The sequence below is a fragment of the Mandrillus leucophaeus genome, unplaced genomic scaffold (genome assembly GCF_000951045.1).
Source record: "Mandrillus leucophaeus isolate KB7577 unplaced genomic scaffold, Mleu.le_1.0 Scaffold510, whole genome shotgun sequence".
Taxonomy (NCBI): Eukaryota; Metazoa; Chordata; class Mammalia; order Primates; family Cercopithecidae; genus Mandrillus; species Mandrillus leucophaeus.
Genome location: NW_012105476.1, coordinates 1,126,021 through 1,144,049, shown reverse-complemented (window position 1 = coordinate 1,144,049; position 18,029 = coordinate 1,126,021). Strand labels below are relative to the sequence as shown.

General features: G+C 60.9%; 1 protein-coding gene across 1 annotated transcript in view; it reads right to left on the bottom strand.

Moving 5' to 3' along the window:
• Positions 1-1,216: 1,216 nt before the first annotated feature.
• The window catches only part of KIF1A (kinesin family member 1A), a 111,968-nt gene continuing 95,155 nt past the window's right edge, over positions 1,217-18,029 (bottom strand). The window contains exons 40-50 of the mRNA XM_011996393.1: positions 11,520-11,634; positions 9,419-9,552; positions 8,134-8,195; positions 7,572-7,717; positions 6,616-6,816; positions 5,976-6,053; positions 5,102-5,226; positions 3,973-4,125; positions 3,201-3,393; positions 2,281-2,399; positions 1,217-1,641 (exon numbers count right to left, since the gene is read on the bottom strand). Of these exons, the coding sequence (XP_011851783.1) occupies positions 1,599-1,641; positions 2,281-2,399; positions 3,201-3,393; positions 3,973-4,125; positions 5,102-5,226; positions 5,976-6,053; positions 6,616-6,816; positions 7,572-7,717; positions 8,134-8,195; positions 9,419-9,552; positions 11,520-11,634 (1,369 nt within the window). The 3' untranslated portion in view covers positions 1,217-1,598. The remainder of the gene's footprint in view (positions 1,642-2,280; positions 2,400-3,200; positions 3,394-3,972; positions 4,126-5,101; positions 5,227-5,975; positions 6,054-6,615; positions 6,817-7,571; positions 7,718-8,133; positions 8,196-9,418; positions 9,553-11,519; positions 11,635-18,029) is intronic.

Here is an 18,029-nt window from a genome sequence, read left to right as displayed (position 1 = left end):
ATCTGGCGAAAGTGCTGGGCGGTGCCAGATCACCTGGCCCTAGGTCTGGAGTGTGAGACCCGATGTAACTGCTCCCGTGGGCCATTGGAGCGCCAGACCCGACGTAACTGCTCCCGTGGGCCATGGCAGAGAAGGGGCTCTGTTGCTTGGCTACGGTCTTTCCTTGAGCTAAAAAGAGACCAAATTGACCTCTGGGTGTAGGTGGGGAGGGCCCTAAAACCTCCCCAGGCCTCTGGACATGACTCCTATGACCAGACTCTCAGCTTGGGACTGGCCCCCGTGCTGTCCTGGGTGGCCCTGGGACACTGGTGTCTGTAGAGGGGGTGAAATGGGACAAGAACAAAGGGACACTCTAGATGCAGAAGGGAAGAGCTCCTTAAAGACAGTAACCACTGAGCCAGCCGCCCTCCGTTACCCACCGACCGGGACACCCCACCCCATGGATTTTCTCAGTGGGACTCACAGAAACTCTGCCCTGGGAACAAAGGAAGGAAAGTCTTTGTAAGAAACCTGCTCGTGGCAAAATTTCTTCCCAGAAGCTACCTTGAGCTCACTCCATTTCTTACCGCAGCCGAAGAGGCTGCACCACAGCCCTCAACACCGAGACCGTCACCCTGAATTCCGACCTTCCCTGACATCCTGGTCTCAACCCATCACCCTACCCTGATGGTCCGCGGACAGCACACAGCCCCATAGTCTGCACACTGGCGGGTGATCCCGACCCTGCTCCCTCCCGGTCCCCACCCAGGACAGATCACGGCCCGGGTGCCGTCTGCCTCATCTCAGAGCCAGAGCCGAGTGTCACCCCAAACCCTTTCCTGGGGGAAGCTGCCGGAACTCTTCTTAGAGTCACATCTCAGGTGGTTGCCCAGAAGAGATGTGCGTTCTACCTCCCACCAGAGGAACTCACACCACCCTCCATGCCGCTCAGACTTCAGGCACCAGAAGACCCCCCACCCTCCCTCACATACACCCAGGACCCATGTGGCTGTGGAGAAGCCTGGGGCCCAGGTGATGCACCCGTGTGCTAGCCCCAAGGTGCCCCACTGGTCCAGACAGCTCCTCACTGTGGCCTTCCAAGGTGTCCCTGCCCTGCCCTGCCTGTCCCTAGCAGGTTTGGGAGACACACGTGGGAACAAACGGGGTGGAGGTGTTTGGGGGTTCCATCTGAATATTACAGGGCTATGTGGAGGCATTAGAAATAAATACTTATAAATAGAACAAGTCTTATAGTTAATTTCCGAGTTGACCGTTTCAATGTCACTAACTAACGTATATTAATTATAAGTCTGTCTATGCTTAAAAAAATATTAGAACGGCAGCAAGAACCCCGTGACCTGTGCCCTTGGCCCCCCCAGCCCCTCCCAGCTTGTTCCACCAGAGCACATTACGCAAGAAGAACCGACACGCGTGGCCTCTGCTGGGAGCACAGCTGGTCGTGTGGCACAGGTCCCCGGGCCTGGCATGGGTGTCCCCAGGGGGGTCGACCCGGTCGTGGGCTGTCTGGCAGGAGAGGGGCCGGGTGGCAGGTGACAGGACAGACGAGGACAAGGGTGGGGATGGGCTGGGCTTGCTGGCTGTCATGGGAGGGCTCGGGTTCAGACCCGCATCTGGGCAGACCTCCTTCTGGAGAGCTTGGACCTGCAGGAGGGTTGGGAGAGGCAGCGTGGTCAGCCCAGGAACACCTGCAGGCCACATCCACCACACCCTCCGCAGGCAGGCAGCCGTGAGGGGCAGCCACAGACCCCATGTCCCCACTGGTTCCCTCACCACCTGGGAAGGGACTGAATCTCTGCTTCCAGTGTGTAGGACTCAGCCCACCCGGCCCCTCCCGCACCCTGCTTTTCACATCCCTGCTGTGGGAGGGACTGGCTCCTTCCACAGCCTGCCCCAGGGCACACGATTTCCCCACGCCAAGGCCACTGGGTGAGGAAGTAATTTTGAAAGTATGGCCTGGGATGTATCACTCCACAAGAAGCCACGACTCAGGGAGTGTTAACAGCCCTAAGGGTGTCCCCAGCCCACACAAGCGAGGGCAGGCCGCACCGCCTTCCCCTGGCCGCACTGCTTCCCCAGGCGGCCTTGCGGGCAGGACCCCCAGCAGAGCAACCACACCCTGCGGCCGGCCCTACTGAATGGTCCCCGCCAGGAGGGGATTGAGGGCAGGACCCCGGGAGAGCAGTCTCGTCCCGCAGCCAGGCCCTACCAAATGGTCCTGGCCAGGAGCCGGTTGAGGGCAGGACCCCCGTGGGAGCAACCTCGCCCTGCAGGCAGCCCTACCGTATGGTTCCGGCCAGGAGGGGGTTGAAGGCGTACAGCCAGTCGTGCATGTCCTTGTCACTGGCGGCCTGCAGCAGGATGCCACGGTGCTCCGTGCACACCGCGAACGTGTTGGGTGTCTGCAGAGGGAGGTTGCTGGTGAGGAGCTGCCAGGCCGTGTGGTCAGCACACCACCCTCCTGCTCCCCAGGGCCCAGGCAGGCAGGGAAGGGGCACCGCCAGGAAGGTCCCAGGGAGGGGACACAGAGGGAAAGGCTGACCCAGCCAGGGCTGTGACTGTCTTCTGGACGCATCTGCAGCCGGTGGTCCCAGGACACCCTCACCACTGCTCTGTATCCCCACGGGACGTGCCTGCCCCACATGGCCCCTGCTCCCTGGGACCCTGGCTGGGTTGCTGGTCCAGATGTGGGTCCACACCGCCCACCTCCACCGCAGGGAATCAAAAAACCATCTCGTAGACACTGGGGCCACCTCCAGATGGCTCAGAGAAACTTCTCCTCCGGCCAGCCTGAAGGAGTCCGGGCTCCTGAACTTGTCCAGGGCCATTCCAGCGGGAGGGGCCGGGCAGAGTGGGGGTAGGAGGGCTCCTTTGAGCCCTGTGATTTCTGCAGGGCTGGTGCCACCACCTTGGGTGACTCCAGAGGACGGGACATGGCTGTGGCCATCACACAGGAGAACACTAATGCTTGCCCTGACCGGAGCCCATCCCCACTAGCTGTCGCCAGGAGCATGTGCCCCACGGGCAGGCAGAGGCCTGAGGCTGAGTCCCTGAGCCTGGCCTCTGTGGAACAGGACGGAGGGCCAGAGTCTGGGGTGAGCAGAAGGGCCTCCTGCTCCAACGCAGGGCTGCAGAGGGCGGCGGCTCAGCTCCCGCCCTGCTGGGGTTCCCGGTGCCCGAGCCTGAGCCGGGTCCAGCCGCACCTTGAGCATAGCCTGCTGGTCTTCGCTGTACTCCACCTGGGCGGTGGCCAGGTTGAGCACGAACCGCTCCACGGTGTCCTTGTCGCTGTTGTACATGTAGGCGTAGGGGCGCCGCACCACCACGAAGCGCCTGGCCCAGCCCGACGTGTGCGGCTCCAGGAAGTGCAGGTACCCCTTCTTGGAGACGATCGGGCTGAGGGCAGAGAGCTGCTCGCTGGGGCCCTCGGTGGGGGTGGCGGCTGACTTGGGCACTCACCGCCCACCACCCAGAGCTGGGACGCAGCAGTGCCACCCACCTCCCCAGCCAGAAAGTGGGTCGAGGCATCGAAGGGCCTGACCCCCATCCAGAACCCCGACCCAGCGGGCTGGAGACCAGACCACCCACCCAGCTCTGGGCCTCAGTTTCCCCCATAAAATGGAAAACCTTAAAGAAAAAAGCTAAAGTTGCTGCAAGGCTGCCACACGTGCCCCGTGACCACGAGTTCCCCACCTGGGCCTTGGCTCTGACCCCACCCACTCCCCTGTGCTCTGTGCTGGTTCCCAGCCCAGGCATGTGGGTCCCAGGGGCCTGCCTGACCTCCCAGCATGGAGCTGCCCCTGCATGTGGGTTAGGGGCAGCCTGCCTGAACCTCCAGTATGGGGGTCGGGCAACCTGCCTGTTGTATGAGGGTCCCATACTTGGGACCTGCGCCCCCAGTATGGGGATCAGCGTGGCCTGCCTATCCCCTGTCAGCACAGCTGGTGGCGGTGCTTTCCAGGAGGCCCTACACACCTGACTCGGATCTCCTGGATGTCAGGGACCAGCAGGCGCTGGGGCTCCTTGTCCGTCTCTGTTGCCCGGGCAGGGGAAGGGAGCTTCTTGGAGTCGGTCTCTGGCAGCAGCTCAGGCTCTGGGCTGGCTGGCCGGGAGCAGGGCTGTGGGGTCCTGGGAAGTAGAGGGCAGTGCTGCACACTGCAGGCCTCCCTGGGCCTAGGGCCATCTCCCCCCAGGCTTCACCCTCCTCGGAGCCGCAGTAGGGCACCTTCGTGGGGTCTCCCCAGCTGTGCCCACAGTGGGAGCTCCCGGGGCCCGTCCACCAGGACAGCCAAGCTTGTGCCTGATTCCAGGAAGTGCTGGGCTTGGTGGGGAGGGTCCCCCAGGAACCTCAGGGCCCCAGCCAGGGAGCCTGTGCCCCACTCCATGCCCTTCTCCCAGTGGCTCTCCTGCCCCCACCTCCACCCTGTGAAAGCAAGTCCAGCATCTCTTTATCTCCACAGTTAGACTGAAGGTGACACGAGGTTCTAAGGAGCCACTGGAGCAGAGGGCACAGCTGGCCTCCCGTATGGGCCCCCCACATGGGCCAGGCCCCACACGACTTGACCTGGTGGTCAAGGAGGCCTGCAGAAGACAAGGCCAGCTGATGCCACTGTCTTTCTTTTTTAAGTGAAAATTTGGAACCCTTAAGGCATTTTAAAACAAGAGTGAAAACCATCTGCCGGCTTATGAATCGGACATAAGGGGTTCACATGGGGTCTCTTCCAGATGTGGACCTGCAGGGGCCAGGTGTTCCCTCCACAATACTGACCCTAACAGCGCTCACGCCCTCTTTCATAACCTTCTCTTTTTCCATTATTTTATAAGCACTGTCTCAGGAAAAGGGAGCTTTAGCTTGTTTTCCAGGCATTTCTGGTCTTCTTCAGGGAAGAGAACACACACACTAGGATGGAGCTGGCAGGGCACAGGTTCCCTCTGGGAGGGCTGCAGACTCCACTTCTCCAGGCCCTTCCCTCAGCCTGCGGCCGTCCCGAGACACTTGGCTGTTGGGGCCCCCCGTTCTGTGCTCCCCGTGCCCGAGTCACGGCCATTGCCATGGGTCGGCCGTGGTGCCGGAAGCCTCTCCGGGAGCCTAGAGCTCACTCACCTCAGGTCAGTGGCACCGTACCGCCCTTCAACCAGAGAGGGGCAAGTGGAGGAGGGGGTGAGAGTGGCTGCCCCTAGAGGGGACATCGACGGGTCCCGGAGCAGGGTGACAGACATCTCAGAGAGCTGCGGAGGACAGAAGGCATTTTTCAGGGGACACAGGGAAGTGGGGTCTCCGGCCTCCGCAGGTGCTGCTCCCTGTGCCTACGTTTACCCCGCACCTGCCGCTCAGGGCACCCCACCCCTCCTACCAGCAGCCTTGGCTCAAAGTTGGCCAGCTCAAGACCCCTGGCCCCCTTCAGCCCCTGCGGCCCCTGGCCAGCCCCTCCCAGCACTTCAGGCTCTGACCTGACCCAGGCAGCCACCCCGCCAATGCCTCGAGGAGTGGGCTGGGTAAGCTCTGCCCTGCTGCCTCCTGCTCGTGCCAGCATGAGGTGGCGCTGGGTGATGCCATGGGGGCAAGGAAGGCCGTGGGCCGGGGCTGGATGCAGCACAGTGGCAATTTCCCAGGTTATAGGGGTGGGGTCGGTCCCAGGAGAAGGAGGGACAGCCAAGTGGGGGCTTGGCCAGAGGCCACAGTGTGACGGCCAGACAGGGTGGGGGCCAGGAAAACAGCAGAAGCCTGCAAGCACGTGGGTGCATCCCAGGTCACAGGACCCACCCGGCCCCTCACTCATGTTCCCACCTCCCATGGACTCCAGGCCGACCCAGGGAAACCAGCCACTTAGCTATGAGGTGTCTCTCTGCACTGAGATGTGTTCCTAGGAAACTCTTAACTGCCTTTTCCCACTCAGAATGGGAGTTTTCCTCAGGGACCACTGCCTATGGGGGCCCCAGCCCCACAGGGCAGCCTGGTGCAGCCCCTCCACACCCACCTTGCTCTCGCTGGCACTGACGCAGACGTGGCTGTGTGTGTACTCTCTGTTGAACGTGTGCGTGAGCAGGCGCAAGCACTGTGGACAGAGCACACACGTGGTCAGGAGCCAGGCCTCCTAGGACGCTGCTCAGCCAGCCTTGCAGGCTCTTCTACCCACCCTTCCCCAGACACAGGTGGGTTCCGACACCACAGCACAGTGGATCAAGGTGGACAGCACCTCCACCCCGCCCGTCATTGGGTGAGCCCAGGAAGCCTCCCAGGGTCAGGCTCAGGCTCAGGGCCGGGTGTGAGGGCCAGAGGCAGTGCTGCCTCCAGTACAGGAGGCCTTCCCACAGGCCCGTTAAGCCGCCAAAAGAGCCACTTGTGGGTGGAAGTGGTCAGCTCCCCATCAGCACAGGTATTCAAGAGAGAGCGAATCATCACTTGGGAAGGGAGGCTGCAAAAGGCACCCAACTTTCAGTGTAGGTGGGGTGGAGTCAGCGGGCAAGGGGACCCTAGGGACCCTTCGAGCTCCTAGCTCCTTGTGGTGCTAACCAGAGCAGCCATGGGCAAGGCTGGGTTGCTGGAGTTGCCCAGGAATGACTCAGGGCCCTTGAGGGCCTGGGGCTACGGCGGTGCTGCCCACCAGCTGGACCCACCTTGACAGCCAGCTCCCGCTGTCTCTCGTTGGGAGCCTCCAGAGGTGATGGGCGGCCCTCAGTCGAGAGCGGAGAGGAGGCGCTGGAGGAGCCGTGGGACTCAGAGTCCTCGCTGAAGGCTGGGGACAGTGCCTCCGGGACAGGCCGCTGGGTGGTCTCCAGCTTCTCCCGCAGGAGCAGGTAGTGCCTGGTCTTCTCCACCTTCAGACAGGACACAAGGCCTTACCTGCTGCACCTCAGGGGCGACCTCTGGAGCTGGGCTCAGCCTCAGCAGCAGCATGACCCTGTAGGCAGACCCCTGGAGAGCCCCCCCTTCCCCTGGGCTAAGACTGGAGACTGATGGCCCTCAGCTGTGAAATGAGGGAACAGATCCTGGCGCTCCAGGGCTGACAGCACTCAGCCCCCACCCCAGCCCTGCCGCCTTCATGGCCAGCAAGCAAGCTGCTCCCTCTCGGACACATGCATCTCACGCGCCAGGCTGTGGGGCAGGACCGTGCTGCCCTGCAGTGCTGGAGGCTTCGGGAGAGGGCTGAGGGGTGGGCACAGCCCTGGCCTCACGCATCTCACACGTCACGCGTCACATGTCACACACACGGCCCGAGGCAGGGCCTAGATGCTGCATGTTGGTTTCCCTGATCAAAGCCACAGAGGGCAGCCCGGGCCTGTGACTTTCCTTCCGGGTCCCTTTCTGGCCTCTGTCTATATGCCTGAGAGTCTCCCTCGGCTAACTCCAGAGCATGCCTCTGCGCTACACTGGCCGTGTTTCTGTCACGCCCACACAGCCCCGCGGTGCACACTGGAGCATCACATGCTCCTCCTGCAGGTGGCTGTGACTCCCGACGGGCTGTGCTGCCCCCCCAGTGGGCACCAGGCACTGGGCCCTCTCCCGTTTTCGCTCTGCAGACAAAGCCACGTGGACACGACCGTGCAGGCCTCATCCTCTGGGGCTGCCTCACCTCCTGCAGGAGGCTCAGCTTCTCCAGCTCCCACTGGTGGTCCAGAATGAGACTGTCGCTCCGGGGCCTCCAGCCCGCCAGGTTCTCCTCGCCCCGGACGTAGGCCACGGATGTGTCCAGGACTCGCCGGCGCCGGCGCTGCATACCTGGACGGAGGATGCAGACACCTCATCCCGACCTGATGGGCGGCTGCTCCTCCCACCCACCCTAGAGGTCCGTCCGCCTCTGAAACTGCCTCCCCTCTGGGGTGAAGATGAGTTTCCCCTGGTCCTTGGTCCACCCTGGGGCCCAAAGAGCCATGCAGGCCCCCTCCAGAGGAAGTTATCCAGCCCGGCGTCCCGTGGCCATCTCGGCTGTGCCTTGGGAACCCGAGGAAGCCAGCAGGCCTGACTCTCCTCCCTCACTCTCCTCCCATCTCAGAACAACTCCAGAAGCCACAAGGTGAGTGCCTGTGTTCTGTGAGGGATCCCCCTGCAAATGGCAGCTTAGCTGTGGTCACCCCAAGTGGGCAGAGGTCGAACAGGCCAGGAACCCACCCAGTGAGAGCAGGGCAGATACCTACCTGGGCTGCCTGCGTCAGCCACGTGGCACAGGCTGAGCTCGTACACGCCGGTCACACGGTTACTGCAGGGAGTAGAAGGAGTGACACGTGGTCACCAGGCCCCGCAGTGGGGATACACAGCCCACCTGGCTGCTGACTTTCCCCACCATCAACCGCACATTCAGCCTGGCTGGGGTGGTGGGCATCGAGGTCCCTGAGCTACAGCCCCTGTTCAGAGTCCTCATCCGAGACCCCCTCCGGCCCCCAGAGAAAAGATGTATTGACTGGTCTTGCTCAGGTGCCCATGGGGCTGTGACCTGCCCCCACAGCAGCCTCCGCTTTGTCCCAGCCCAGGGGAGACACAGGCAGCACGAGCACAGCATCTGGCATCTCCAGTCCCTCCAGGGCATCGAGAGTCCCGCAGGCCCTAAACCCCACAGAGCAGCCCCACTGTGCCCAGGACAGATTCTGAGAGTACCGCGGTCACCCTCCCACAGACAGGTTGGCAGTATTGCACAATTACTGAGTGACCTCCAGAACGACCACAGTCAGCCCTCGAGGACACTGGGTCCTGACCCCCAAGCTTTTTCCTCCCAGCTGTGCCCAGTGTGAACCTGGATACCGGGTCCATGTGGCAGACCATGGGGAGACCCACTGAAGGTAGCAATGGGCGCCCGGTAGCCTCGGCGGCCCTGCTGTCAGGGCCCTGACATTCCGGCTCATTCTCCCCCACCCCCAAGAATGCAAGGACATGGTCAGCACGCAAGGAAGTGGTCAGCACGCAAGCACGGCCGGTCCCGGTGTTTGGTTTCTGGCTCCCCAAGGTGCCAACAGCCTCCAAGAAGAGCCACCCAGCACGTTCTGTGGGAAGCTGTGTCCAGAGCCCCCTTCCAGGCGCCGCCCATGTATCAAGCTTCTCCTTCAGTGCCTTATGGGTAGTCCCATGGCACAGGTTCCTGTGGTCCCCAGGGAAGATGGTCACCGGCAGTGGGGCACGGTGTGGCCCCAGGATCACCACTGCGGAGGTTGCAGTGAGACTGCCTGCCCCTCCTCCCGTCCCCCGCAGGCTGGCCCTCAAGTCCCTCATACAGGTGTCAGTGTACCCTGCAGGAACCGTGGCCTCCACGGAGTCTCCATCTGGGGTGAGCAGGAGGGGACTGAGCACAGGGAGCCAGCCAGGAGTGTGGCCGGGCCTTGCACAGGGTGAGCTGCCGGGTGGCCCAAGGACCGTTGCCAGGCAGAGCCCCGCCTGGCCTGCACCAAAACCAGGGTGGGAGTCCCTGTGGCCCTCACCCCAGGGGCTTACCTCTCCGAGGCCCGAAGGCTCCCACTGCCAAAGAGGTTGCGGATGGAGCGTGAGGCTGGCAGCTTGGCGTCGCGGGAATAGAAGACCATGCAGAAGTCCTTGGTGATGACGGCTGGCTGGGTGCAGTTCTCCATCTGAGATAGACAGGGGGCGGGGCTCAGGCACAAGGACACCCCAAGTGCCCAGGTGCCCTTCCAGCCTTCTCCTGGGGCACAATGCCCAGCACCAACGGGCAGCCCCAGGGCCTTCCCAGGGTCTCAGGTGTGGCCCGGACCCAGGCAGGAGAAAGTCTCTGCTCCTGCCCTGGAGTCAAACCCCACTGGGGACAGGCAGCCATAGCCCTGTCCACGCCTGGGCGACACGAGGGACCGGTCTCCACGTGACAGGCAGCCACAGCCCTGTCCACGCCTGGGCGACACGAGGAACCGGTCTCCACGTGACAGGCAGCCACAGCCCTGTCCACGCCTGGGCGACACGAGGGACCGGTCTCCACGTGACAGGCAGCCACAGCCCTGTCCACGCCGACACGAGGGACCGGTCTCCACGTGACAGGCAGCCACAGCCCTGTCCACGCCTGGGCGACACGAGGAACTGGTCTCCACGTGTGGGACCCCGAGGGTCCCAGGCACAGACTCACTGCTCGGGCCTCAGCTGCCTCACCATAAAATTGGGGCGACACAGGCCGGGTGTGGTGGCTCAAGCCTATAATCCCAGCACTTTGGGAGGCTGAGACGGGCGGATCACGATGTCAGGAGATTGAGACCATCCTGGCTAACACGGTGAAACCCCGTCTCTACTAAAAATACAAAAACCTAGCCGGGCGAGGTGGCGGGCGCCTGTAGTCCCAGCTACTTGGGAGGCTGAGGCAGGAGAATGGTGTAAACCTGGGAGGCAGAGGTTGCAGTGGAGCCAAGATCCAGCCACTGCACTCCAGCCTGGGTGACAGAGCGAGACTCCGTTTCAAAAAAAACCAAAAAAACAAAAAAATTGGGGCGACACCCTCCCCGACCTTGGAATGTCTGTGAGGATCAAACCAGGTCTTGTTTGAACACGCGCATTTTAACTCAAACACCACAGAAAGCGACTTCCTGGTGGGTGACACGGTGACTGCTAAACAGCCGGCCCCTGTGTCTTCCTGAAGTGGGGGCAGTTGCTATGCCCAGCTGAAGAGTCCCGAGCACTCGCTGGGAAGAGCTCTGCCAACATCTCCTTAGCACAACCTCACCACCGTCTGGTGAGATGGTCATGCCATCCCCATGTGAAGCTGGAATAATTTGGCTCTAACTAAGGAGAGGGGATGTGCTTGCAGATGCCCCCACCCACTGCTCCCCATCCTCCCTCTCCCTCACTACGATGACTAGCAACAAACGCCCACACTTCCAGTTGCCTCTTGCACTTGGAAGGGAGGCCACAGCCCAGGTCTGGCCACAGCCTGTGGACTGCAGACTCCTAGGCGGCCGTGGGGATGGGACACCTCTGTTTCTGTGCTGCCCGGAACGCAGACACAATGTCTGGTGGTGCTGCAGCCATCTTGCATCCCAAGGACAACACCCACACACTAAGTTTAGCAGAGTGAGTTAACTGCCATTCAAAGCACATGGAGACCGGGCGCGGTGGCTCACGCCTGTAATCCCAGCACTTTGGGAGGCCGAGGTGGGTGGATCACCTGAGGTCAGGAGTTTAAGAACAAACTGGCCAACATGGCAAAACCCCATCTCTACTAAAAATTCAAACACTAGCCGGGAGTGGTGGTGGGCACCTGTAATCCCAGCTACTTGGGAGGCTGACGCAGGAGAATCGCTTGAACCCGGGAAGAGGAGGTTGCAGTGAAACTGCGCCATTGCACTCCAGCCTGCGCGACAAGAGTGAGACTGTCTCAAAAAAAAAAAAAAAAAAAATGCACATGGATTTCTGTATTCAACCTTGCAGAGTCCAGTTTTTTTTTTTTTTTTTTTTTCCCCAAAAAGGCACATGAATTTAACCCAGGAACTTGAGAACTTGAGAAGTCATCTGGGTCATCTGGGGTTGTCCAGAGCTTACAAGAACCTCAAGCTTCGGGTCTGGGTGGTTTAGGTGGCGTGCCCTGGCATAGGTGCCTTGCCTCGATATAAGCAGAGAGCGTCATGTAGATTTTCTCTCGGTAAGGGGTGACCCGGTTCAGCAGGAGAGAGTTGTGCATGGAGCTGTCCCACGCAGCCTCAAATTGGTAAAAGGTCCTGAAAGGAAGCAGAGATGAAGTAGAAGTTGATGGCATGGGGGCTGCTCTCAGCCAGGTGGGGGACATGCAGACAGACAGAGTGACAGACGTGGGGCAGCCGCAAGGGAGCGGCCGGGGGCACAGGCTGGAAGCCCGGGCAGCGGTACCAGGAAAGACGGGTCCCTCCTTACTCAGGACCCAGAGAGTAGCGTCTGTTAGACGCCCTGATGGGGGCGAGCCCAGCATTTTCCCAGCTCTACCACAAATGGTGCCCCAGCTGTCACGCTGAGGCTGGAAGGAGAGGAGGCAGCAGGGAATGAGAACAAGAAGGGCAGAGAGGGAAGGGAAGAGGGAGGCAGGACAGGGAGCTGGGACGTGGGGAACACAGGGAAGAGAGAGGGGAAGGCAGGAGGAGAGGACTCGGGCAGAGAAGAGAGGAAGGACAGAGGCAGGGAGGGAGAAGGCAGAGCTTGCACCGGGCCCACCCCAGCCTCAGTCTGAGTAAGGAGGCACCACCATCTCTCCCTGGACCTGAAGGGGACCTGCCCGGGTCTGACAAAAACCTCCATGGTCCATCTCCTCTGACAATGGACTCACCCTTGGTCCATCGGGCAGAGGAAGGCCCCGGGGGGAGGATGCTTGGCATGGAGGCAGGGCGGCTGCCACGAGGCCGTGTGCAAGAGTGTCTCTCTGTTAGCACGAGGGAGACAGCGGCGGCCTCGCTGTGTCCCTGATCTCCAACCTGGAGTTATGGTGAGCACAGCCTGAGCCAGCTGCCCGCTAACCCTGTCCCAGGGTGGCTCAGGGCCAACCCCAGGGGCCTGGGATTGTACATCCCCATGGGGTTGAACTGTGTTCCGCAAACGCCTCGGGTGCCCTCTACTCTGGAACAGGGTTTTCTGTCACGTGAGAGTTCCTGTTTGCAGCCCTCTGGATGGCGGAGTGACTGAACTCCTTCCTCAGGCCTGGTGCTCACAGGGAGGACTGATCACAGCCAAGGTAGACAATTTGCCTGAATCCAGAGTGTGGCCACTCTGCAGACCCTGAGCAGCAGGTTCAGCTCCCCCACCCACCACCCGCCCAGCCTCGCCCAGCTCCCCTCCAAGCATCCTCACAAGGACACAGTTCAGAGACATCAACACACACAGCTGGGCGGCCACGCAGGCTCCAAGGCGGCCGGGCCCCTCCAGAGACCGCGGTGGAGCCCAGGTGGCACCAGGCTGCCCTGTCTACTACACAGCATGGTCTGGGATGCAGGGCACGGGTCTCACAAGTCGGGGGTGTGGAAGGAAGCAGGGACCAGGGAGGGCTGCTGTCGGACACACGTCACGGAGGAGCAATCCCGGGAGAGTGAGGACAGTGGGTGGTCAGAGAAAGGGCGTAGAAGCAGGCAGACGCCGAGGAGAAAGGAACTCGGAAGAGCAGAAGAGGACAGACCAAGCAAGGGCGGAAGAAAAAAGTGAGCTGTACCTAGTGTCATTTCCCAATGAAACGCTAAAGGTGGAGGCAGCCAGGACACACACGTACACACACAGAAGAAATGGAGACGTCAGAACAAGCACCGGCACAAGACCCAGGGCAGAAAACTTAGGAGCTCTGCAGACACACACTGGATCTCACGGCCCCCAAACTCTCGCTGCACACAGGGCTGGGGTGCAAGCCCCACGTGGGGCCCCTGGCCCTGGCCCTGCAGACACCCCCTTCCCTGGGGTCTGCAGTGAGAACCTTGCGTCTGTCCTCAGTCGGACCAGATGGATGCCTGGGAGCCAGGACAAAGGCCTGGAGGGATTTGCTCCTCTCCTGGAACATTGCGGGATCCTGTGGAGGGTCTGGGCTGCAGGCCAGGGCTGGAGCCACTGCAGCCTGGCCCGGAACAAGCGCCTCAGACCGCCTGGAACACCACAGAGCCACTTCACAGCTGCATGGCCTCGGGATGTCACCAACAGCTCTGTGCCCCATTTCCTTGCAAGTACCATGGGGCAGTAATTGCCCCTACCTCAAGATGTCTTGCAGATTAAATGAGCTAATACTTGAGCATGATGAGAACACAACCTGGAGCTGGCACATGTCAGCATCGCTATCTTCACTATCTGGTACACGTCAGCGTCGCTCTCCGGTACACGTCAGCGTCACTCTCCGGTACACGTCAGCGTCGCTATCCGGTACACGTCAGCGTCGCTATCTGGTACACGTCAGCATCGCTATCTTCACTATCTGGTACACGTCAGCGTCGCTATCCGGTACACGTCAGCATCGCTATCTGGTACACGTCAGCGTCGCTATCTGGTACACATCACTATCTAGTACATTCTAGCATTGCTATCATCCTCGTTACCTCTATGCACTGGGTAAGGCCCAACCCGCAGTTCCCACCAGCTCTGTCTCTCCTGCTGGGTCCAAGCATTCGGTCCCGTGCTGGACCCTCTATCTTCTGCCTCCAAAGTCCCTAAAGGGCCTCAGCTTGCTTCTCTTCCCCTTCCTTCTCTTCCGTCTCCGTGTGCAGACACAGCCCACCCATCCCTCACTCCTTGGCCCCAGGATCAGAACCAGCAGGTCTTTTCCAGCATCAGCACCTACTCCCTTCTGTGCACCCTTCAGAAAGCACCAGGTCCTCCCAGCCCAGGCACTCCTCAGTCATCAGGAACCATGTCCCTGCCCCATCCTGGGGCTCCTTGGCCCCCAAGTGGGACACAGCAAAGGAACAAGCCCAGCGAGGCAGGCAGGACCCCAAGGCTCAGCCAGGGGTTGCTCCTTAGAGCAAGTGGACTCTGCTGGAGCCAGGCCTGGGGCTGTAAGTAGAACATGAACCCACTTCCACATGAGGCCCACAACAACCCCCCGAGGGTCCTAGCAGAGAATTTCTCAGTCCAGGTAGCATGTGGCTCTGCCCTGCTCAGACCCCAGTGGACTGGAATCTCTCTGAGAACCTGACTGTGGTGGAGTCTCACATGTGAGCTGGGGAGAGAATGGTGGGAGGGGGCCTTATAGGACTGTGTGCACAGCAGGGACAGGGTCTTCCCATACCACTGTCCCATCCCCCAGGTGCCAAGATGGCCAGCCGGACCAGGGTCTGACATGGGCACAGCCATGGTGCTGCCCTTAGGTCATTTCCAAACTGCTGGTCAGCCCCAGAGACCTCCCACTCTGCCCAGGGGAGCTGCACCCAAAATGCCTCTCAACCAGCCCTTGACCCACATCCTGCCTGGTTCCACCAGGTCACGGGCAGCAGACGCTGGAATCTCAGGCCAGGAGGGTCCCTGGCAACATTCTTTACTCCCCCTACTCCCCTCAAGCCTCTACAGAAGGAGGACAGGTCTTACCCAGATCCCAAGTGAGATTAGAGGGGACAATGGCTGGTGGATGGGAGTGGAGCAGGCTGGCAGAGTAGCAGCTCACCCACACAGGACACACATGGGACCCGCACTGCCAGCTGGGGCTCCCCAAGCTTGCAGGGCACAGCATGGGAACCACTGACAGGTGCCCCGCGATCATACAGCAGGAAACCAAGACGCAGGAAGGTTGAGAGGTGGCCAAGATCACCCTGCCATGGCAAAAACTGCAGGATGTGGGCTGGGAGGGCCTTGGAGACCACTCCAGGACCCCCACTCCAGGAGCGGGCACGAGGTTGCCCCAGGCCCTGTCCCCTGAAGCCCCCCTCACTCTATGCCACGTGACAGCTGCCAAACCCTCAGAATCATCACAAGAGGAAACATGCAGCCCGGATGTGGAGGCCCAGGTTCTCCAGGGAGGTGATCCACCAGGCTGAGGCCACAGATGGCAGCCAGGGCAGACCCTCCTCACCCGTGGGGAACATGATCCCAGCAGGAGACTTGATCCAATGTGAACACACAGCTAAAAGCAGGGGATTGTGCTTGAACCCCGACCTCAGGGATACGGTTCACAGGATCTGGACGTGACACAACACAGTCATGTGGCGCCACCCACCAAGCAGTCCAAGAAAGGAGCAGAGAACACAGGCAGCCCAGGTCTGTCTCTGGGATGAACGCTGGAAGCAGCATTCGCACAGGGCCCAGCCAATTGGAGCAGGCTGGGCCAGGCACCCCTGAGGGCCATAGCCTAAGCCAGCTCTGTAGCCTCTCCACCTCCAGCCTGAGTCCTGGTCAATGCTGGCCCCACTCTCCCAGCCCCCTGAGGGCAGTTGCAGGCTCCCTCCTCGCCTGACTGAGCCCTGCCCCTGGGCTCTGTCCTGTGGGGAAATGTACAACTGGGAAGCCTGACGGTGCCCTTGAGAGTTCAAAACCTGGCCTGGGGGCAAATCTGCAGTAGATCCACCAGAGACAGGAGAGATTTTACAGCTAGGCAGGCCAGAAGGAAGTGGGTGGAGTCCGGAAGCCTGCCTGGAGGAGGGTCCCTTGCAGCTGGGTTTCAAAGCCCACCAAGGACTTAAGACATAGGGGCTGGGATGGTGGGCATGCCACATGCCAGGCATGCCAGATGCCAGGCACAGGCACAACAGAAGCAGGGAGGGGGTGGGGGCGCAGCTGGAGAGAGCTGCATCCTGTCCCCACAGGTTGAGGAATGCATGGACTCTGAGCATCATCGGATGCGGCTCTGGCCCCGGGCTCCACCAGCAGCACTGGGCTGCAGCCACTGACAGCCAGAGCTGGCGCCCCAACCGTGTGCCACCCCTGAAGCCGTGCCAGCTGGGAGACAACCAGCATGTCACTGCTCCCCACCACCTCCACCGGACGGCATGGCCCTGGAGGTCGCTGTCCTCAGAGAAGGAGAATCCTAGACCAGATCTGGCCTCAGAGGCAGTGCCAGGTGAGGGGCTCGGCCTCTTCCACTCTCCCCTCCACCTCCGCTTTTGTGCCCCCAGCTCAGGCAAGCTCACTCTTTCCTGGTGAGCCCTCCCCACTGGGAAGATCCCCACAGTCCCCTTGCCCTGGCTGACACCATCACTGGACTCTGGCTCCGGAACGAGGACCAGCAGTCCCCATCACTGCTGTGCCACAGGGCCAGGACACAGCCTGCTTGGTTAGTGCCTGCTATGGGGATTGGAGGGTAAGGGATGAGGGAAGGAGGGGAGGAGGGGATGAGGAGATGAGGAAGGAGGGGAGGAGGAGAGGAGGGAATGATGGATGAGGGGATGATGGATGAGGGGAGGAGGCTTAAGGGGACGAATGGAGGAGGGGAGGAGGGAGGAGGGATGAGGGCAGGAGGGGAGATTAGGAGAGGAGGAGATGAGGGGAGAAGGGAATGGGGGAAGGAGGGGAGGAGGGAGTGGGGAGGGAGGGAGGAGAGAATAAGGGAGAGGGTATGAGAAGAGGAGGGAATGAGGGATAACGAAAGAAGGGAAGGAGGGCATGAGGGATGAGGGATTTGGGAGGAGGGAGGAGGGCAGGAGAGGATGAAGGGAGGAGAGAATGAGGGGTGGAGGAGATGAGGCATGAGGGGAGGAGGGGATGAGGCATGAAGGGAGGAGGGGATGAAGCATGAGGAGAGGAAAGATGAAGGGAGGCGGGGATCAGGGAAGGAGAGAATGAGGGGAGGAGGGGATGAGGAAATGAGGGGGTTAAGGGGTGAGGGAGTGAGGGGAGGAAAACATGAAGGGAAAAGGGGTGGAGGTAATGAAGGGAGGCATGAATTGGGGGTAAGGGGAGGAGATGGTGAGGGAATTAGGGAATGCAGGGATGAGGGGGTAAGGGGAGGAGGGAGGGATCAGGGAAGGATGAGGGAATGAGGGAGGGAGGAAATGAGGAAATGAGCGGAGGAGCTAACAAGGGGATGAGGAGATCGGGGGTGAGGGAAGAGAGGGTGAAATGAGGGGATGAGGGAGGGATGAGGGGATGAAGGAGGGATAAGGGGATGAGAGGCGATGAGGGATGGATGAGGGAGAGATGAGAGGATGAGGGAAAATGAGGGAGGGATGAGGGGATAAGCAGGAATAAGGGAGGGATAAGGGGATGGGGAAGAATACGGGATGAGGAATGGATGAGGGGGAGATGAGGGTATGAGGAAGGGATGAGGGAGAAATGGGATGAGGGAGGAATGAGGGAGAAATGAGGGGATAAGGGGGAATGAGGGAGGGATGAGGGGATGAGGGAGGGATGAGAGGATGAGGGAGGGATGAGGGGATGAGGGAGGGATGAGGGAGAGATGAGGGGATAAGGGGGATGAGGGAGGGATGAGGGGATGAGGGAGGAATGAGGGAGAGATGAGGGGATAAGGGGGAATGAGGGAGGGATGGGGGATGAGAGGGGATGAGGGAGGGATAAGGGGATGGGGAAGAATAAGGGATGAGGAATGGATGAGGGAGAGATGAGGATATGAGGAAGGGATGAGGGAGGATGAGGGGATGAGGGAGGGATGAGGGGATGAGGGAGGGATGAGGGGATGAGGGAGGGATGAAGGGATGAGGGAGGCATGAGGGAGAGATGAGGGAATAAGGGG